Below are 20,597 nucleotides of genomic sequence, written 5' to 3'. Positions count from 1 at the left end.
TATATGAGGTCTATAGTATTCAATTCTCGGATTTATCACGTCTTGCTGTAAATGTATCTGATTCTGTGGAAAACCGTGAATAAAGGGAGGAAAATAAACATCTCCTACATTTTCAGAGTTGTTCCTCTTTGATCAGTAAGGGTCTGAGAACAACATCGATTTTACATTGTAAAAAGTTTTTTGTTTATAATATTTATTGTTGTTTTATTTAATCAAAGAAGAAAAACAATATTTATATCGTGTATGCACAAATTGTAATGAAGACCATATTAATCGGAATGTTATATAGCCAGTTGTACATAATGAGAATTTCGGCAATGTAAAATAAAATTTTCAGAATAAAAAAAAATGCTGCGCTTTGATCAAAAATACAATTTATTGTATATGAAATGAAATGAAATAAACATTAAGGGATGGTATTTTATGTCTTGCTTTTTACGGAGTTTAATCGGGTTAATTAAAAAAATACTTATTGATTGAGTATGATACGCACAATCACAGCCAAGCCCCATATCTCAATTTTCTTTCATGATTGATATACATCGGGATCGTTTTACTCGTCGTTTTGACGCTTTATTTTTGACGTTAAATTTGACGTCACGTCAAACGTTCAATTGAAATCACAAGAGTTATCTCCCCCAGTGTGTTGTACGTCTTTAAGCTTCTAGTGACATATGATATCCAAAAACCTGTCAAGAACAGCAAAAATATGCAATTTTTGACTACTTCCGGTTTGACCGGAAGTGACGTCGCCGGACGTATTTTGACGACGCCATTAGATAGAGCTTAATATTTTGAACAACTTTGCTTCTTTGACATATTACAAATTCTCGATACTTTTTGAGATATAAAGGAAAAACTTTCGGCCCCTTTTGGTCCTTTATTATAGGGGCCAGCCCTTTATCGTTGATATCTTTCAAAAGATCGTGACATTCTTCACAACTTTTGTTCTATATGTCTTTACAAAATATTAACGTGTAAAAAGATATTGCCAAAAATGTGTGAAAAATTTCTAAATTCCCGATAGGCCTTTTTTCGAGCCATAGCGAGCGCCGACGTGCTGCACTTCCGGAGAATAAGAAAGGTGTATGTCACATCAGCACATGTTGCTCTATCATCGCTGAAAATCTTACGTTTCTATCTAAAAGCACTTTTGAGTAAAATGCTGGACAATGTGACCCTCTGAAAATCACTAAATCGCGGAAATCTCGAAACCGGAAGTGACGTCATAAAAATTAAAAATTATATATCAGGTTTGATTGATGTTCCATCAGTCCTGAAAGTTTCATGAAAATCAATCGAGCCGTTTCTGAGAAATCGCGTGCACAAAATCGGTAAGAAAAAAAACAATAATAAAAATAACTAGAGCCGAGCTCGTTGCAAAGCAACGAGTAGGTCTTCCGTCCTGTTTGACCGGAAGTAACTTTCATTTAAAAAAAAATAAAGAGGAATGAAGTCCCAAAATAGTTTAATCCTCCAAATCTATGATAATCATTGCAAAATTAAGCCATTTTGGCAACTTCCGGTTTGACCGGAAGTGACGTCGACGGACAGAAAATTAAGATTTAAGCTTCTAGTGACATATGATATCCAAAAACCTGTCAAGAACAGCAAAAATATGCAATTTCTGACTACTTCCGGTTTGACCGGAAGTGATGTCGCCGGACGTATTTTGACGATGCCATAAGATAGAGCTTCATATTTTGAACATTTTTGCTTCTTTGACGTATTACAAATTCTCAATACTTTTTGAGATATAAAGGAAAAACTTTCGGCCCTTTTTGGCCCTTTATTATAGGGGCCAGCCCCTTATCGTTGATACCTTTCAAAAGATCGTGACATTCTTCACAACATTTGTTCTATATGTCTTTACAAAATATGAATGTGTAAAAAGATATTGCCAAAAATGTGTGAAAAATTTCTAAATTCCCGATAGGCCTTTTTTCGAGCCATAGCGAGCGCCGACGTGCTGCAGTTCCGGAGAATAAGAAAGGTGTGTGTCACATCAGCACATGTACCTCTATCATCGCTGAAAATCTTACGTTTCTATCTAAAAGCACTTTTGAGAAAAATGCTGGACAATGTGACCCTCTGAAAATCACTAAATCGCGAAACCGGAAGTGACGTCATAAAAATATTAAATTATATATCAGGTTTGATTGATGTTCCATCAGTCCTGAAAGTTTCATGAAAATCGATCGAGCCGTTTCCGAGAAATCGCGTGCACAAAATCGGTAAGAAAAAAAAACAATAATAAAAATAACTAGAGCAAAGCTCGTTGCAAAGCAACGAGAAGGTCTTCCGTCCTGTTTGACCGGAAGTAGATTTTATTTCTAACAAAAATGAGAAATAACGCCCAAAATAGCTTGAATCCTCTAAAGCTATGTTAATTAATGCAAAAATAAGCCATTTTTTGCTACTTCCGGTCTGACCGGAAGTGATGACGACGGACAGAAAATTAATTTTTATGCTCCCAGAGACATATGTTACCCAAAAACTTGTCAAGAACGGCAAAAATACGCGTTTTCCGACTACTTCCGGTTTGGCCGGAAGTGACGTCACCGGACGAATTTTGACGACGCCAATAGATTAAACTTGACATTTTGAACAACTTTGCTTCTTTGAGATATACAAATTTTATATAGATTTTGAGATATAAAGAAAAAAGTTTCGGCCCCTCTAGGCCCCTAATTTTAGGGGCCAGTCCTTTTTTTGAGATATCGTTTGAAAGATCTTGGAATTCTACACTTCTTTTGTTCTATATGTCTTAACAAAATATTTCTAGGTAAAAAGATATCTTAGAAAAGGTGTTAAAAATTTTGAAATTCGTGATACGTCTATTTTTGGGCCATAGCGAGCGCCAACGTGCGGCACTTCCGATAAAAATGAAGTACGTTATACATATCTGTAGACTTTGGTCTATCATACCTGAAAGTTTCATGTTTCTATCTTGAGCCATTATTGAGAAAGTTTGGAGACAACCTGACCCTTCAAAAATCATAAAATCGACAATATCTCCAAACCAGAAGTGACGTCATCAAATCGGAAAAAAATGCATGAGGTTCAAGTAATGTTACATAAGTGCTGAAAGTTTCATCTAAATCCATCGAGCCGTTTTTGAGAAATCGCGTGCACAAAATCGGTAAGAAAAAAAAGAATAATAATAATAACTAGAGCAAAGCTCGTTGCAAAGCAACGAGTAGGTCTTCCGTCCTGTTTGACCTGAAGTTTATGCTACTTCCCGTGTGACCGGAAGTGTTGACGACGGACATAAAATTAATTTTTATGCTCTCAGTGACAGATGTTACCCAAAAACTTTTCAAGAACGGTAAAAATACGCGTTTTTCGACTACTTCCGGTTTGGCCGGAAATGACGTCGACGGACGTATTTTGACGACTCCATTAGATTAAGCTTGACATTTTGAACAACTTTGCTTCATGGACGTATTACAAATTCTCAATACGTTTTGAGATATAAAGGAAAAACTTTCAGCCCCTGTAGACCCCTAATTTTAGGGGCCAGCCCTTTTTCCGAGATATCATTTGGAAGAACTTAAAATTCTACACTTCTTTTGTTCTATATGATTTAACAAAATATTTACAGGTAAAAAGATATCGTAGAAAAAGTGCTAAAAATTTTGAAATTCGCGATAGGCCTATTTTCGGGCCATACCGAGCGCCGATGTGCAGCACTTCCGGTAAAAATAAAATACATTCCACAAATCTACAGAAATAGGTCTACTAGACCTGAAAGTATCACGTGTCTATCTAAAGTCGTTGAGGAGAAATCGTGCGGACAAACTGACCCTTAAAAAATCATTAAAGTGCTGATAACTCCGGACCGGAAGTGACGTCATCAAAACAGAAAAAAACACATAAGGTTCAAGTGATGTTACATAAGTCCTGAAAGTTTCATGGGAATCCATCAAGCCGTTTTCGAGAAATCGCGTGCACAAAATCGGTAAGAAAAAAAAAACAATAATAACTAGAGCAAAGCTCGTTGCACAGCAACGAGTAGGTCTTCAGTCCTGTTTTGACCGGAAGTGATGTCAACAAAAGAAAGCAATGAGCTAAGTTGTCTCCAATGACTTTATAATTTCAATTTTGCGTCAAAACCTTAAAAAATAAGCTATTTTTGGCTACTTCCGGTTTGACCGGAAGTGATGTCGACGGACGGAAAATTAAGTTTTTATGCTTCCAGTGACATGTGTTACCGCAAAATATGTCAAGAACGGCAAAAATATGCATTTTCGTACTACTTCCGGTTTGACCGGAAGTGACGTCGTCGGATGTATTTTGATGACCCAAATAGATTCAGTTTAGCATTTTGAACAACTTTGCTTCTTTGATGTATTACAAATTCTCAATTCTTTTTGAGATATAAAGGAAAAACGTTTGGCCCCTCTCGGCCCTTTATTATAGGGGCCAGCCCTTTTTTCGAGATATCGTTTGAAAGATCAAGTAATTCTACACTTCTTTTGTTCTATATGTCTTAACGAAATATTTTCATGTGAAAAGATATCGGAGAAAAAGTGTTAGAAATTTTAAAATTCTCGACATGCCCTTCTTCGGACCATAGCGAGCGTCTGCGTGAAGCACTTCCGGTGAAAATGAAATAGGTATGTCACATCTTCATATGTCGCTCTATCATTGCTGAAAAACTCTAGTTTCTACCTTAAGCCGTTTTTGAGAAAACTCGCGGACAAAGTGACCCTCTGAAAATCACTAAATTGCGGAAATCTCAAAACCGGAAGTGACGTCATCAAAACAAAAAATTATATATCAGGTTTGTTCGATGTTCTATCAGTCCTGAAAGTTTCATGAAAATCGAGCGAGCCGTTTCCGAGAACTCGCGTGCACAAAATCGGTAAGAAAAAAAAAACAATAATAATAATAAAAATAGTGGAAAAGAAACCTAAGAATAACACGAAGGTCTTCCGCTGAAGACGGAAGACCTTAATAAAAGTGAAAAAGAAACCTAAGAATAACAAGAAGGTCTTCCGCTGAAGACGGAAGACCTTAATAAAAATAGTGGAAAAGAAACCTCTTCCGCTGAAGACGGAAGACCTTAATAAAAATAGTGGAAAAGAAACCTAAGAATAACAAGAAGGTCTTCCGCTGAAGACGGAAGACCTTAAAAATTCTAAGAACATGAGAAATTTGATGAAAAATGTCAGCCAAAATACGAACAATTATAGGCTATTTTTGTGAACGATGCCATTATAACGACCAAGTAGTTAACGAAGTGCTGACTTTAATCGCGGTTGTCCTGTAACATCAACTTATCTGTCAGTAACTTGCCTTGGTTAAAAATTTATAGTACTAAGAGCTTGCTTTTGAATTACCGTATCGAATACTCGTAAGTTATGAGACGTTCACACCACAATAATGTGATATAGGAATACTGTATTACTAAATTAATAAGGAAAGCTGCCTGTGGAAAACTTATTAAATTATCTCGATATAAAGCTATTACCATATTTGTAGTTTTATTTTGGACAAAGACATCTGAAAATGTAAATATCATAGTTTTTCATTAAGGAGACAAGCAATTCTTGTTAATAGTGATTAGACTTTATTCCTTTTTTTCATGCAGGAAATAGATCCGGGCAACAGAATTTGTCGAACTCGGGCTTTTCTTTTGCTATACCAGATATCGTAAGCTTGAGCTGTGATATTCTTTTTCCTGAATCTATTTCATCACATAAACTCATTATTTTCTTAGGACAAGTCGCATTGACAATTAGTGAAGAAGTCTGATAAAGAAGACCGATTAATAGGTACATGTACATAATCAAACCTGATACATTAGTCTGAGCGGCTTTGTCTGACCGCTGTATGGTTTTTTTTTTGTTTTGTTTTTTGTTGTTGTTACGGTGTCAGATGACAGCGATAGCTTTAACAATGTGTTGTGCAGAAGAATTCCATAATATGTCGACAGTAACTGTCCATGAAGATTGACATCACGATGTTCTTGTTACTGTACAACATACCACAGGATTGGAGTAAATCCTCAATTCAATATAAACCCTGGAGGGGGGGGGTAGAGTTTTCTTTTTTTTCATACTTATTAATAGTGTATGCATATGCGTGCATCAAGATTTTTCCCCAGTGGTGGGGTATTATTATTTTGAAAAAAAAAAATGGAAATCCTTGGATACCTCTTGTAGATCCGCACATGCACTTATTGTCAGCTGTATTTTTGAATTGATAACTGAAAGGTATTGAGACAAGACATCAGCGTCGTTTGAAAGGGAAGAGGAGACAAAAAAATCGAACCTGCAAAAAAAAAATCTTCGTTAGCCAAGGGTGACGATCCGCTCCTCTCCTCTTTTAAGAAAAGAGAAATGGGGAAAACACTTGAAAACTAAAAAATGAAATGTTTCCAAACACGAAAACCCTATTTCGTAGGGATGGGTAGGAGAATTGATTGAACTTCTCTCACTACCAAATTCTTTTCACCATTACCCTTCTTTGATTACACTGCACTGTATCTGTTGAAAGTGTGGGGGGATTTAACCAACGCCCCAATGTACAATGCCTATTCCATGTCTAAATTTGAAAAAAAACACACCCTCCCCGGGTTCCGACGCCTTTACATAAACACGTTTTTATTGAATCAAAGAAAGATAACGCACCTAAATGTTAATGGAATATATGGAGATGATTAACCGTATTCAAGCTCAAAAGTCCATAAAAACAATACAAAATAGATAAAGAGCAAAAATGGATCTCCGGAACATTAGAGTTGGGATCAGGTGCCATAAAGGAGTGAACATCCCCTGCCAACCGGTCACACCCGCCGTGTGCTCCTTGTCATGATCGGGAAATGACGGATTTTTTTTATTTTCTTACATAACCGATTCTTTTTTTAATATCATATATACTCAACAGAACATGATTAATTAATAGGTATTATTCTAGCTAGATTTACTACATTGTATTATTCAACCTTAGATTTATTTTTATCGAAGTCCATGAAAAAAATACAAAGTATTCATATATAAGATAAAACTTGGGTTAGCTTGTGTCAGAATGGAATGGGGTGGTCTATATCATTATACTGGGATTGATTACGTGCTTATAAAGGTTATAAGCAATTATTGACCCACAGGGGCGTAGTATCAGGGGGGGCCAGGCCCCCCCCCCATAGAAATATATAGGAACAAATTTTACTTTTTCTCCCGACATTATCTTTACTATAGAAAATGTTTACTGAAAGGAAGGTTGGTCCCCCCCACATTTCAGCAAAGGGTAGTGGTGTTATAAGAAAATTTACCCCAAAAAGTTTGAATTGAAAGTAAGTTGGTCTTGAAAAAAGTTAGCCACTACCCCCCCCCCCCCCCCCCCCCCCCCCCCCCACGAAATAGGATTTTCGACTTCGGGCAAATTTTGTTTTTTTTTTTTTTTTTTTTTTTTTTTTTTTTTTTTTTGCTTGTCAACTTCTTCAGGTAAGTAAAAAAAAAAATTTCTCAGGTTGGCCCCCCCACTTCCAAAAACGATGCTACGCGCCTGCCCAAGACAATCCATCTCTATTATATATAACGGTGCGGGGGGGGATACCGATAAATATCAAGGACTTCTTAACCCCTTACTTAATAAAAGCTGCTTACTCCAGCCGTCAGCTGTGCGGACTATATTATTGCATTGGGTAGAGGAGATCGGGAAAGGGAGAAAGGCCTGGGATTTGGTGTCAGGATTTTAAAGTAGGAATTTTCCAAGTAAATCGCATATAAACAATAAAATGATGTGTATCATTGTTATTTTAATTGTCCAGGTAGGTCTATTGCATAATATCAACTTAATTATTTTTAAGCTTATTAGACACAGGTATCAAACAAGTACACTGCATTTGTACATTTGTATTTTTAAATAGGAATGAGAATCCTTTAACTCGATGAATGTGTCGCGTTATCAAACCCTACCCGGTCGGAATAAAGCAGCGTTTCTAGCTTTTTAACCGCGATAAGATCATTGTATAGAACCTGCTATATTCTTTAGTAGCCCCACACCTGATTGAGTTTCTATTACAGTATCTATGGAGGTCGACAGGGTATACCTAGGTTCAAACTCTGTCAGAAGATCTAGAGGTTTACAATCTGCATTTCTTTGTATATACAGTCTCTAGATTTAACATCTTTGTATTCTGTATTGTAGCAGAAAATGTGGATAGACACAGATTCTGGTTGGTATAACTAATATTTTTTGTTAGGTAATTTTCTCTCATTTTATTTTTCATCTTTCTATTCTCGATGACAATAGATTACTTAACCATTAAAATTTAATGTTTTATCACTAGCAATACAAATTTGTTTTTCTGGACATTAACAGATTATGAGCAGAGTATGCACAGAAATATTTAATTCTCTAATTTGATTCAGTACATAGTCAAATGGACGGATTAAAAGAAATTAATCCTAAGCGTATTAAAAAACAGATTCTAACTGATTGATTGTCGTTGTACAGTATGATTCGGACATAAGAAGATTGTAATTCCAGGCAGGAAATGCCTAGTAACAGGAACAGTTTGACCACTACACTAAATACTCCACATTTTATTTGACTTAAGTTTACTTTTTTTAACTCTTAGTATAAACTATATGTGATCTACTGAGGATTTCATCATGGCTGGGAGAAAGGTGAGTCTATCTTCAATGTTTTTTTCTATCTACTTTGAAAGCAACAGTACACGTAAATACTTTAAAAATATGCTTAATCATAACTTTTTGGTGGTTAAGAGCCTTTGTCCTTTTTTTGAACTGATGCAATGATTGACAATATTAGATTGACTCGGAGGAGGAAATAGCCGGAGGGAACGCACCTGTTGCCCACGAGTCCCCGTGTGGCCGCCCGAGGGTATTCAATATTGATCTCCTATTTTTACATTTCCTCCTCCTAAACATCGAACAGGATTCCTTTTCATTAACATACCATTTCTATTTATGTGTGAAATTGATACTGTTCTAAATGTGACCCGTCCCCTTACCACTGAAAAAAAGTAAAATCAGTAAATTAAAAAAAAAAAACAAAATCAAACAAAGAAAATAAATTTTAAAAGTGACGAGAAAGATCCATCTTTTTCATCTTATCCATCCAGTTCATTCCTTCCGATATTTTCTGTTACTAATCAACATGTGTGTTCGTTATTCATGTTATTATAATAGATAGTTTTATGTATTAAGTTTTGTTTACTTTTTGTTTTTTTTTTGTTTTTTTAAGTATATGTCGAAAAATACACACGGTTTTGATTTTATTTTTAAAAAATTTGAAGTAGTAATAAACAAGTAGGGGCTATTCTTAGTTTTATTTTCTTTTTTATCATAAATTTTGTAGAAGTAGATCTTTATCTTATTATAACTTTTAATTTCAGTCAACAAGAAAAGAGAAGGGAAAGAAAACGGTAAGAGTAACCGTCCTTTCGTAGAACTCTTTAATCATTGAAGATAAATAGTAGAAAATTTGTTTTTAGCAACAAACAAAATGGCGGCGAAAAGCAATACGAAAGTTTCTGGAAAATCAAGCAAAACGCCGTTATCTGGGAATAATTTGTCAAAAACTGATGCAAAGGGAAAGAAAACTGTCACAATAGCAGATGTAAGACTCTAAAAGACCCCTTTATCTTTCAGTTAAACGGAATATTGTTGAAAATTACGTTGTATCCGATTCCGATTTGCCGCATAAACTTTACTGTTTGGTACATGTATGTGTAAGTGGGAGGGTGGATAGGAGGCTACTTGCCGACATTTATTTTGAAAAAGCAAAATAAGGGAGTTGTTGAAAGCTCCCTCCACCAATGGTTACTACTAAACGAAGAACCTTAGAGAACCCTGATGTTATTGTTGATCGGCATAAAGCATGCTTTAACAGAAAGAGTATTTCTTTTTTTATTGAGCAGAAAGAATGTGTGGAGTTGAGCTGCGGAAAAAATAAAGCCATATCATGAATGTTGGTTGTATTTAAAATATTTTGACATTATATTCCTTCCTATTCAACTGGACTAAAGAGTTTGAAAAGATCCAAATTGTGGTGTTGAGTCAGACCAATCTATTATTAGAAAATGAAAAGTAAAAAAGATATTACCTTCACATATTTTCTCATTTTAAGACTGCACATAGTCATATTATTGATGAATGTTGCCCATGACATACTTTAAAAATTTATGATTTCACAGTATGTGATTTATTGTAAGTTTATGTTCTGAACATTCTTAGTTTATTGTTTTACACAGGGAGAAGATGAGGTTGATGACCAGGCTGAGAGTTTTGCCTACAAGATTCTGTCCCAGGAACAGTGTACAGAGCTTCTGAGTTTAGAAGTCACAGATATACAGAAGTAAGTACAGTCAAACTAACCACGTTGTCTAACGCTTGTTGGCAAAAAGATTCAACTTCAAGATATCAGAGTATATTACAAGGTTAAAAAAACATAAAAAGTACTGTTGTTTAACCTACCAATTCACTTAGACATAACTCTGGTGTTTGAACATGTTTAAATATATATCAGCTAGTGTTCAAGGTAATGAAGTTGAACTGTAATGTAAAGGAGCTTCTAATTGATTCATAATCACACCTATTTTGAAGGAAAATCTTGTGTGATCAGATTTAAACCATTTATTATAATATTTATATAATATCATGGTTTCTAGTAAGTTAGTATACTTCAAATGAAGTAATTTCATGTTCTTTTCAGAAAATTATGTGAAACATTTTCTTTGTCCAACTACCGCACACACCTACAAGATGCTGCGACATTAGACTACTACACAAGCGCCATCTGGTGGGGAAAACAACAGTCATTTACTCCGCAGCAGCTGTCAGGATTCTTTACAGTGGTGCATACATTGTTTACTAATGTCAAAGGTTTGTATTAAGTCATTAAAAATCAAATAAACTATGTAGTGTTATACATAATTGTATACTTTTTGTCCTGTGTCTTAATTCCTTTTCTGTTATTTTTATACTGAATTGTCCTGTACCTAAATTCCTTTTCATTATTTTCATACTGAATTGTCCTGTGTCTGAATTCCTTTTCATTATTTTCATACTGAATTGTCCTGTGCCTAAATTCCTTTCCATTATTTTCATACTGAATTGTCTTGTGTCTAAATTCCTTTTCCATTATTTTCAGACTGAATTGTCCTGTGTCTAAATTCCTTTTCATTATTTTCATACTGAATTGTCCTGTGCCTAAATTCCTTTTCATTATTTTCATACTGAATTGTCTTGTGTCTAAATTCCTTTTCCATTATTTTCATACTGAATTGTCTTGTGCCTAAATTCCTTTTCCATTATTTTCATACTGAATTGTCACAAAAACTTGTTTCTGTAATAACTCATAGTGCAATAATAATGTTATTCTATGGGTTTATATTAGTTTATAAATAAGTGCCTGTGCAAATTGATCACTTAAGGTAAGTCACTCCTGAAATTTGTTATATCAAGGATTTTTTGAGAAGTATATTTTGGATAAGTACTGGTAAAGTGTAACTCAAAATCGCAAAAAAAATGTGCATGTGCTTAACTGCATTTAACACCTTTTTGCACTTAAATTTCATCTCTTTGGTTAATAACTTTAATCCTTATTATATTTGATTAGATGTAAGCATGGCAATAAATATAATCTTATTTTACGTAAAATAGTTTGAATAATATTTATCATTAAACAAATCTTTCAAATTAATGCGCGTAAATTATTGTGTGACCTTTTTGCACTAAAAAATAACATATTTGGGGTATTAAAAAACTTAATAGGCAATAAAAAATTTTCTTATATCAAACTTTTTACGACTTTAGTGCTGATCAGTCACAAGTATCGAGTAGTTTAAAATAATGAAAGAAAAAGGTGGGGTCAGTACGTGATGTTAATTTTGAAATATTTGTCAAAATATGTGATTTTCAGGCAAAAAATGGTGTAAATTTGACCTTGACTTCTTTAATATATTTTCATTTTTTGGAAAAGTTTGTTAAATTTTAAAACTTAGTCTAAAAATATAAATTAAGACCTATATTGAATATTTTTAGCAATATCAAAACGGAAAATATTCTCCAAGTAAATATATGTGAGGCTAAATTTCCATTTTAAATTTTATAAATGTGCAGATTTGCATTTTCTGCTATAATATCCTTCCACCAAAAGAAATAGTCCCTTCTTATCAAATTTTTATTTTGAATGCTATATTGTTGAATTTAAATATGTTATAAAAATTGAATTTTAATAAGTAGTTTTGAAGTAAAAGCTTCTGCGTGAACTTTTCTAAAAAGCTGACGAGTGACTTACCTTAATATGCATGTTCATTTTCTTTGCATTCTGTGACACTGGTATAAACTGGTACTTACTAGCAAATGTGCATGCTTAACTGCAAACATTTATTCAAATTCCAAACTGTATAATATAATGTCATGTATTCTGTTTATTTGTAGATCAACACCTGCATTTAGTTGATAATCTCAAGGAAATGCAGAAAATGTTGCGTGGAGTTGAACCTGAATATTCTGATGTCAAGTCAGCAGGATTAGATTTTTTCAATTTACAGCAGGCCAAAAGCATATCAGAGTATATGTTTACAAGGTACTGAATTCAGTTTTAGTGCATAAACAGATAAAATATCTCTTTACACCACCCTAATTATGTGCAATCATTTCTTCATTTTTCACCCATTTAAATTTTATCTCATAGATTTACAGGACAAAAATCTTGAGAAAATCTATCCCGAAAATTTCTTATTGTTTTTTTAAGCATTTACAATAACTGAAAGTTTTATCAAATTTTTCTATTTTATTCTATATGGCTGGAAAACAACTGTAAATTTTGTGGTACTACATGTATTTTTGTTTTCCTGTTGAAATATATGGAAAATCATGTTCTGCAGCAAATTTTAAAAGAAAAGATTCCTACCAGAAGTATATTTTATTTAAGAGTTATTAAGGGAAAAGTCTTATAAGTATGTTATCCCGTATCTCTTAGAAAAGAAAGATATTATATGTTTTTAATTTTACTGTATACATTTTTAATATTTTTTCTGTCAATTTGTACACATTTAAATTCTGTTCAGGGTTTAAATATTTCCTAAAATGGTTCTAATTAAGTAACAAATTTTATGGTTTATTCGTACTTAAGAGGGAGACTGTTCTTGTCATTGTGGTGTCATGTACCTAGTTAACAGATTATACACTTGTGGTTTTATCCTTTATATGCTTGGTTTATTTTCAGCCTCTTTCAGCACTACAAATTGTTTGAGTTTATGTTCTCACACACACAAGCCGAGGAGATTATAGGAACTGATGTAAGTGTCACCAGCTAGTCTACAGACTCAATAACAAATCAAGTCTTCTTAAAGATATTGTTTAAAAATGAATTTATTGTCATTTGATGCATTAGATATTAGAAGCTTTGAATTTGAATTTTTAAAAGTAAATATCTGTAATATAAAGTTAAGAATTTTTGGTATATCTGTGAGAGTCCTTTCCTATTAGGCGTAGAAGAAAACCTCATGTACAAATATAAATCAAGGAAATTTTACTTAACTTTTCCTTTCCAGAAGTATGCTCAGAAACAAAATATACAACATACTTTATATTTTGCTGTATTACAAAACAAATACAACCATAGTCCATATTACAATTAAAAATGTACCCCATAGAAAATGATATACATGTATGTCCAAAAATGATAGCAATATCGGATGGGAAATATTGTATCTATTTATAATGCTGATGTAATATAACAGCTGGAGATAGAGGTGGCTAAGCCAGCAGCCCTGCCCTTCCCCCCACCCCTGGATGAAGGTGTGGAAGAGAGTCTGTTCACTGCCTATATAGCCACGCCCCCTCCCTCACCAGAACCACAGGTTTGTACAGTGTTTACTGGATCCTGTTACATTAAAATCAATTCTATTTTTGCCAATTTAATAATTTTTTTAAACATTTCCCAAATAGGGAGAGCTGAGTTTAAAACAAATTAGTTTTAATGTCATCTGTTGTAAAGAAAAAAAATCCTTGCATTTAATAAATCATCTTTTTTACCCTTAATTAGAAAAAAAAATTAGTCTTGTATTCTTCCTCGCAAATTAAGGATATACTGTAGATGTATTATATTTAGCGTGTACAATATTTGGCGGAAATTGATTTTTGAACAAGTTAGCCTAGATTTGATTTAGCACATTTCTTAATGATTCTTATTAAAGTATATATGTATAAGACATTTAGCATTGTACTTGAATTAGCGGAAGTTTCTTTCCGCCAAAAACGCTAAAAATAATACAACAGTGAACACCAAATGTAATTCGTTTACATTATATCATGTGACCTGTTTCTATCTTTTTCAGGGTTTATAGTGATACCTATTATATTTGTGACATAATAGGAAAACTTATCTTAAAATGTTATATACACCATTGTCACAATGACAAAATACAAATAAAACAATTTTATAACGAAGTTCCAGGGATGAACAATTTCACTTCATTATAAGCATATTTCATTATATCTGTTAAATTTACAATATATTTCACAGAGAAAAAGAATTACTCCACTGTAACCATAAATTTATTATAGACATGTTTGCTATAACCATGTTTTACTGTATTAATTTCAAATGATATTGATGGAACATAGAGTTTCCCTTTTTTTCTTTGATGGCACTTCAATTGAATCTAAAAAAACTTATGATGTGAGATGTTCTTTGTTATTGCTATATAGGTTACAGAGGAGGCAGACATTTTACGCTTAGAATCAGCAGAGGTCAATCTTTATTCCTTGTTTTCAAAATCTTTTGTTACATTCCAGTTTTATCTTCTTCCCTTTCCAGTTTTTCAAATTATTTTTTTTTTCAATCTTAACCAATATTTTCTTAATATACAAAATAAAAGTAAAAAGTTCAGCCTTGAATTCAGACATTTAATTTCTCTGCTAACAATGAAATGTTGATATTTGCATCCTTTACTCTACATTCTAATGACTTTAACTTGATAAAGTTAATTTTAAAAAAAGATATACAATTTAATTAATACTCCTTATGGTTTCAACTTTTGTCTTGTCATCCTCCCCATGGTGAACAAATGCATTTGCAAGATATTACTTTACAACTTCCCATTTCTAGTTATTTAAACTTTTTTAAGAATAAAAGACACCCCCCCATAAAAAAAGTTCAAAGTATTTTGTTTGATTCAGACTGAATTAATATATTCCGAAATTGATTTGTAAAATTTTATAAATGAGAGAGTGAATATGTTGCTCTTTTGTTGTGATATTTTCATATTTAAGATACTTTCAGAATAGGCTGAGCTCATACCTGACTGTAAGCATGCTCAAATCTGATTATTTTTACTTCTCAGGTGGACGAATCTGCTAAAATGACAGAACCCCCACCTGTAGAGGACATTGATGCCTTCTCAGAACTGACACCGCAGGATGTCATAGAAGTAGTAGAGAGTGTCACAAAGGAGCTAATGTCAGGCCTACAGGTGAGTACAATATCTCAGTAGAGTCAATGTCAGTAATAAAATGTCACAGAGGAATTAATGTCAGGCCTACAGGTTAGTATAATATCTCAGAGGAGTTAATGTCATTGATAAAATGTCACAAAGGAATTAATGTCAGGCCTTCAGGTGAGTGCAATATCTCAGAGGAGTTAATGTCACAAAGGAGCTAATGACAGACCTACAGTTTAGTCCAATATCTGAGAGGAGTCATTGTCACAAAAGAGCTAATGTCAGGCCTACAGGTTAGTGCAATATCTCGGAGGATTTAATGTCACAAAGGAGCTAATGTCAGGCCTACAGGTGAGTACAATATCTCAGAGGAGTCAATGTCACAAAAGAGCTAATGTCAGGCCTACAGATTAGTGCAATATCTCAGAGGAGTTAATGTCACAAAGGAGCTAATGTCAGGCCTACAGATTAGTGCAATATCTCAGAGGAGTTAATGTCACAAAGGAGCTAATGTCAGGTCTACAGGTTAGTACAATATCTCAGAGGAGTCAATGTCACAAAGGAGCTAATGTCAGGTCTACAGGTTAGTACAATATCTCAGAGGAGTCAATGTCACAAAGGAGCTAATGTCAGGTCTACAGGTTAGTACAATATCTCAGAGGAGTCAATGTTACAAAGGAGCTAATGTCAGGTCTACAGATTAGTGCAATATCTCAGAGGAGTTAATGTCACAAAGGAGCTAATGTCAGGCCTACAGGTTAGTACAATATCTCAGAGGAGTCAATGTCACAAAAGAGCTAATGACAGGCCTACAGATTAGTGCAATATCTCAGAGGAGTTAATGTCACAAAGGAGCTAATGTCAGGCCTAAAGATTAGTGCAATATCTCTTCTCAGAGGAGTTAATGTCACAAAGGAGCTAATGTCAGGCCTACAGGTTAGTACAATATCTCAGAGGAGTAAATGTCACAAAGGAGCTAATATCAGGCCTACAGATTAGTGCAATATCTCAGTGAAGTTAATGTCACAAAGGAGCTAATGTCAGGCCTACAGGTTAGTGCAATATCTTAGAGGAGTTAATGTCAGTGATAAAATGTCACAAAGGAACTAATGTCAGGCATACAGGTAAGTACAATATCTCAGAGGAGTCAATGTCACAAAAGAGCTAATGACAGGCCTACAGATTAGTGCCATATCTCAGTGAAGTTAATGTCACAAAGGAGCTAATGTCAGGCCTACAGGTTAGTGCAATATCTCAGAGGAGTTAATGTCAGTGATAAAATGTCACAAAGGAACTAACTGCAATGTATGCTAAACTTATCACTAGCCATTAAAAAAGTTGTTTTAAAAAAGGTCAAAGGTCAGATATAAGGTCATCTCAAGACATCAGTAACCTGTGGTTTTTAAGAAGATCTTTTGACAAGTAAAACTTTTTTAATGAACTATTCATCTTTGATGTTTCCAATGATATGGCAGTGACAGGTAAATGACCCTGGTCAGTGATGATTCCTGTAAACAGAGCTGTTTTGCAGATTATTTCTTTGAACATGAATACAGCAGCAGTACATTATTAAATAGAGATAAAAGCAATGAATTAATTTCTATGTCTATAAAATCTTCTGATGACAGTACAATCTTTATTTTCACAGCTGGACATAGCTGCTAAACTGAGGGAGAAGGAGAACAATCTAATTCAGAAAATAAACAAAGTTCACAGAGTGGCAGAGACTACGTAGACATGGGAGGAGTGTTCTGTAGACAGTGCTTGTTATTATGTGTCCACTTGTTTTGTTACTTTAACATGTAAATACAGTTATTAATAAAAATCTAAAATACATATGTTTTTGTTTCATATTTAGCTACAAAACATTGAATTTTCTGTTTCTATCATTTTCACACACATCCCCCAATATATTATTGATATTTTTGTAGCATTTGCCATTTCTTGAACATTGAATGATGCATATGTATGACACTAATTCAAGTGTTCTCGTTCCGCCTCGTGCACATATTCTGTTGGGACTTGGGAGCATATTGTCAATGCACACAGTGTCAATTCTCCGGCATGCCCGTAGGGACCGGGGAGGGAGAGGGTTCCCCTGCCTAATAATATTGCTGATATATAGAATACTATAGAAAAGGCACTACTACCACGGGCGCTTGACGTTTTTAACTTTTCTTTTCATAGATAAAAAATTTCCCCAGTCTGACTACAGCCAGTCCCTACTATTTCAATTCGTTCGTAGGCAACGAAGTAAAATAGTAGGGACTGGCTTTAGTCGGCCTGAAAATTCCCCGTACTATAATAATAACGTTTTTTTTTCGTTCCAGCACCTACTGCGACACGGACTTCGGTTTACACGGTCTCATCCGAAGGACCGGTCTCAAAGTCCCACAGTGGGATTCGAACTCGCGACGTAAGGATCAGCTCCTTACTTCGCGACTCTAAAGCAGACTCTAACGACTGCGCCACGCGGGCAAGAAAGGTTAAAAACGTCAAGCGCATGTAAGCTACTATATATACAGTGTATCTGTGCCCCCTCAATAATGGCATCATGATAACATTGTTAGCGTAACGTAAAATGGAGCTGTCTGGAGCTAGCTTACGTTGGGAGCCACACAGGTAGCCGAAGACAACCTTTTATCGCAGTTTTCCTTTTCATAACAGATTTTATGCTTAGTAATTAAGTTTGTGGCCATTTTTTTTAAAACTACGTTGAACATTACCTTATTTATAAATGTACAAAAAAGACTAAAAGGGTGATTTATTTATTTTTTATTTCCATGGTATAAGGAAAATATATTCTTTAATTTTCTGTGGACCAATCATATTAAATTACACTAGAGAAAACGCAACAGAAAATGAGATTTTTTTTTTCTTTTATCAACAAAGACGCCATAACAGGTAGTTTCTGGAAGAATTTACAATCAGACGTCAGATTCCTGTAGTGCCAACGGCCCATCATCATTGCCCATTCCGTTAAGCGGCCCATTATCATTGCCCGTTCCGCTGAGCGGGCCATTATCGCTGCCCGCTACGCCAAGCGGTCTCACTACATTGACGTGGTTAATGGGACTAATTTCGGGCCCTGTTACACTTTGTGGCCCATTGTTGGGCGTTCCTGTCATTTGTAATAATTGATTTAACAAAGTCTGTGCGCTTTGAAGTTGAGAATTCAATCGCCCGCTAGGGCTTCGAACCTTAGGTTTGGGTGGTGTAGGGGGCTTCCGTCGACTTTGCAATGAGGCCATATTTTCTGCACTCTTTTTGTCTTTGTTTGAGGCCTCATTGACATCTATCCTGGTGTTGATCAGGTTATTAGAATACATCAGTAGCTTCTTGTAGGCGAGAACTTCTAGGTGACGAAGCGCATTCTGACGGCCTCGGATCATATTGAGAACTTTTTCCGTGTCGGCTTTCGTTGAAGCGTTTTTGAATTTTTTGTAACAAAGGGGTTCTCTCTTGCGAATGTCTTCCTCAGAATCGTAATCTACTAAAAAAATTAATATATTTCAGTTTTATATTGTTCTGATGCTTATATGGAGCCTTAAGTTATTATATTGCTACACAACCTACTCAGTAAACAAATTAATATTTTTAACTTACATTGAGAGCAGAGAGTGGTCATTTCCATCTTGGTGTGGTCTACAGCTTGTTCCAGGGAGATTGCTTGTACATTTGCCAGGTGCATCAAACGAGTCAGTTCACAGAGTTCACGGTGCATACAGACAATGTCTCTCTGTCGCCTCTTTATCTTTGCCTCTTTCCTTCTGCAACAAAACAACACATTCCAAATCGTCATAATCTTAATTTAGCTATCATAGAATATTGTTGCAGCATCATAAAGTGAAATTCAGCTGTATAGAATCCAATGGTTCACATAACTATTACTTCATTCAAAATAGTAATAGAGTAGTTTGGAAGCCAACCTAAACTTTTGCATGGCACTGTTGAGTTTGCGACAAGTATTTTTATACTCGCCATCGGTCTCTCTAGCATCTTCATTCAAACGCGCATAACTAGAGCTTTCGCTACCAGAACGTGATCCTGTGGAAGCACCAAGAACTTTCATGGACGCTGAATCTGAGTCACTCTCCTCCTGATCATATTCTGACAATAACTTTTCCCCCGATAATCGAGCTGGTGACATTTCCAGTGACTGCGCGGAGTCTGTGCTAATCACAGGTTTGGTCTTCTTTCCACGTCGAAATATTTTCTTGAGCATTGCTATGGTAAGGTATCCACATATGGAAAGAATTATGACATACGAGTATCGTTTGATGGATACAACGTACATTCATTCATTGCCTGGATCGATATTTTGACGTTTTCGGCGTTATTGCTTTTACAACGTCGCTATGGGGCTGACGTCATAGGACGTTTGCTACTGGTAGGAAATGTTGTCCCACATCATAATGACGTCAAAATGTAATAGCTGTTATAGTTGTACGGTATGTAAACTTGGGTTGGGACAGTCAACGCTTTATACTTGTTCTGTTCTGTTCTATAGTATTACTGTATAATAATATTTAACATGTTTCATTTTCCATCAAAATGTGTAGAAATATGACAATGTACTCTTCGAAAAATGCCTTCATGTAAAAATGTAACCGTCAAGCGGATTGATACGTTTTTGACGTAAGTCATTGTGACGTAGATCTACAACCCATGTGATCGTGGTGATATGGACTAATTTTTTATGCAATCAAATGACGCGTTACCAAAATTAAATATATAGTAAAAAATTAAATTGAAACCAAAATTTTCTGTGCAAACAGAACTCAGTTGCAGATCCAGGGGACACCACATAGCCACTTGTTTCGTATACGGGATACCCCCTACTTATAAGGAAGGGGTATCCCGTATACGACTGAAACAAGTGCCTGTGGGACACCAACACCAACGTGTTTTTCATACGTTGGAGGCCCCGAAGCCTCCCTCATGTTTTTAGGGGTGCTGTAAATATTTTAATTTCGAATTTACTCTTATCACATACTTTATAAAAAGTTAGAGAATATCAACCTTGTCAATATTATAAATCTTATCAACAATTACACATAAAGTTCCGAGTTGTTGTTTTTAGTCAGCCCCCGGGCTGACTAGTTACGTTAGGATGAAACTGCAAGTGCGCCTGCGTTAATTGGAATTGTGGGAAAAAGATTTGCACAAT

The 20,597-nt window shown here is 34.8% G+C and overlaps 2 protein-coding genes across 7 annotated transcripts in view; one reads left to right on the top strand and one right to left on the bottom strand.

The window, feature by feature from the left end:
• LOC134238419 (ciliary-associated calcium-binding coiled-coil protein 1-like) overlaps nucleotides 1-17,263 on the top strand; it is a 65,649-nt gene extending 48,386 nt beyond the window's left edge. The window contains exons 1-11 of one of the 5 annotated variants that reach the window (XM_062720548.1): nucleotides 7,687-7,706; nucleotides 8,591-8,639; nucleotides 9,371-9,400; nucleotides 10,229-10,332; nucleotides 10,690-10,859; nucleotides 12,420-12,567; nucleotides 13,210-13,282; nucleotides 13,727-13,846; nucleotides 14,697-14,738; nucleotides 15,332-15,460; nucleotides 17,076-17,263. In XM_062720548.1, the coding sequence (XP_062576532.1) occupies nucleotides 8,625-8,639; nucleotides 9,371-9,400; nucleotides 10,229-10,332; nucleotides 10,690-10,859; nucleotides 12,420-12,567; nucleotides 13,210-13,282; nucleotides 13,727-13,846; nucleotides 14,697-14,738; nucleotides 15,332-15,460; nucleotides 17,076-17,162 (918 nt within the window). In that variant the 5' untranslated portion in view covers nucleotides 7,687-7,706; nucleotides 8,591-8,624 and the 3' untranslated portion in view covers nucleotides 17,163-17,263. Of the gene's footprint in view, nucleotides 1-7,686; nucleotides 7,707-8,125; nucleotides 8,190-8,590; nucleotides 8,640-9,370; nucleotides 9,401-9,454; nucleotides 9,595-10,228; nucleotides 10,333-10,689; nucleotides 10,860-12,419; nucleotides 12,568-13,209; nucleotides 13,283-13,726; nucleotides 13,847-14,696; nucleotides 14,739-15,331; nucleotides 15,461-17,075 lie in introns of those variants that run through there. The other 4 variants (XM_062720547.1, XM_062720549.1, XM_062720545.1 and 1 more) reach the window with 4 other exon arrangements.
• A 1,038-nt stretch (nucleotides 17,264-18,301) lies between these two features.
• On the bottom strand, nucleotides 18,302-19,820 carry LOC134238426 (uncharacterized). Of its 2 annotated transcripts, none has more exons than XM_062720553.1 (3): nucleotides 19,357-19,820; nucleotides 19,034-19,197; nucleotides 18,302-18,920 (listed from the first exon to the last, which is right to left on the bottom strand). In XM_062720553.1, the coding sequence occupies exons 1-3, from the start codon at nucleotides 19,722-19,724 to the stop codon at nucleotides 18,355-18,357; spliced, it is 1,098 nt and encodes a 365-aa protein (XP_062576537.1). In that variant the 5' UTR covers nucleotides 19,725-19,820; the 3' UTR covers nucleotides 18,302-18,354. The 2 variants fall into 2 exon arrangements, with proteins under 2 accessions (XP_062576537.1, XP_062576538.1); XM_062720554.1 differs by having other exon boundaries at nucleotides 18,302-18,917.
• Nucleotides 19,821-20,597: the final 777 nt, after the last annotated feature.

This window comes from Saccostrea cucullata, unplaced genomic scaffold (genome assembly GCF_032062105.1).
Source record: "Saccostrea cucullata isolate Sc308-1 unplaced genomic scaffold, CSIRO_AGI_Scuc_v1 ctg607, whole genome shotgun sequence".
NCBI classification, from domain to species: Eukaryota; Metazoa; Mollusca; class Bivalvia; order Ostreida; family Ostreidae; genus Saccostrea; species Saccostrea cuccullata.
This window is presented reverse-complemented; position numbering and strand designations above follow the sequence as displayed.

Coding starts and splice junctions, on each gene's coding strand:
- LOC134238426 (XM_062720553.1), bottom strand. CDS start 19,724: ATGTACGTTGTATCCATCAAACGATACTCGTATGTCATAATTCTTTCC. Junction 19,198..19,356: donor AGTGCCATGCAAAAGTTTAG/GTTGGCTTCCAA, acceptor GTTTTGTTGCAG/AAGGAAAGAGGCAAAGATAA. Junction 18,921..19,033: donor GACCACTCTCTGCTCTCAAT/GTAAGTTAAAAA, acceptor TAATTTTTTTAG/TAGATTACGATTCTGAGGAA.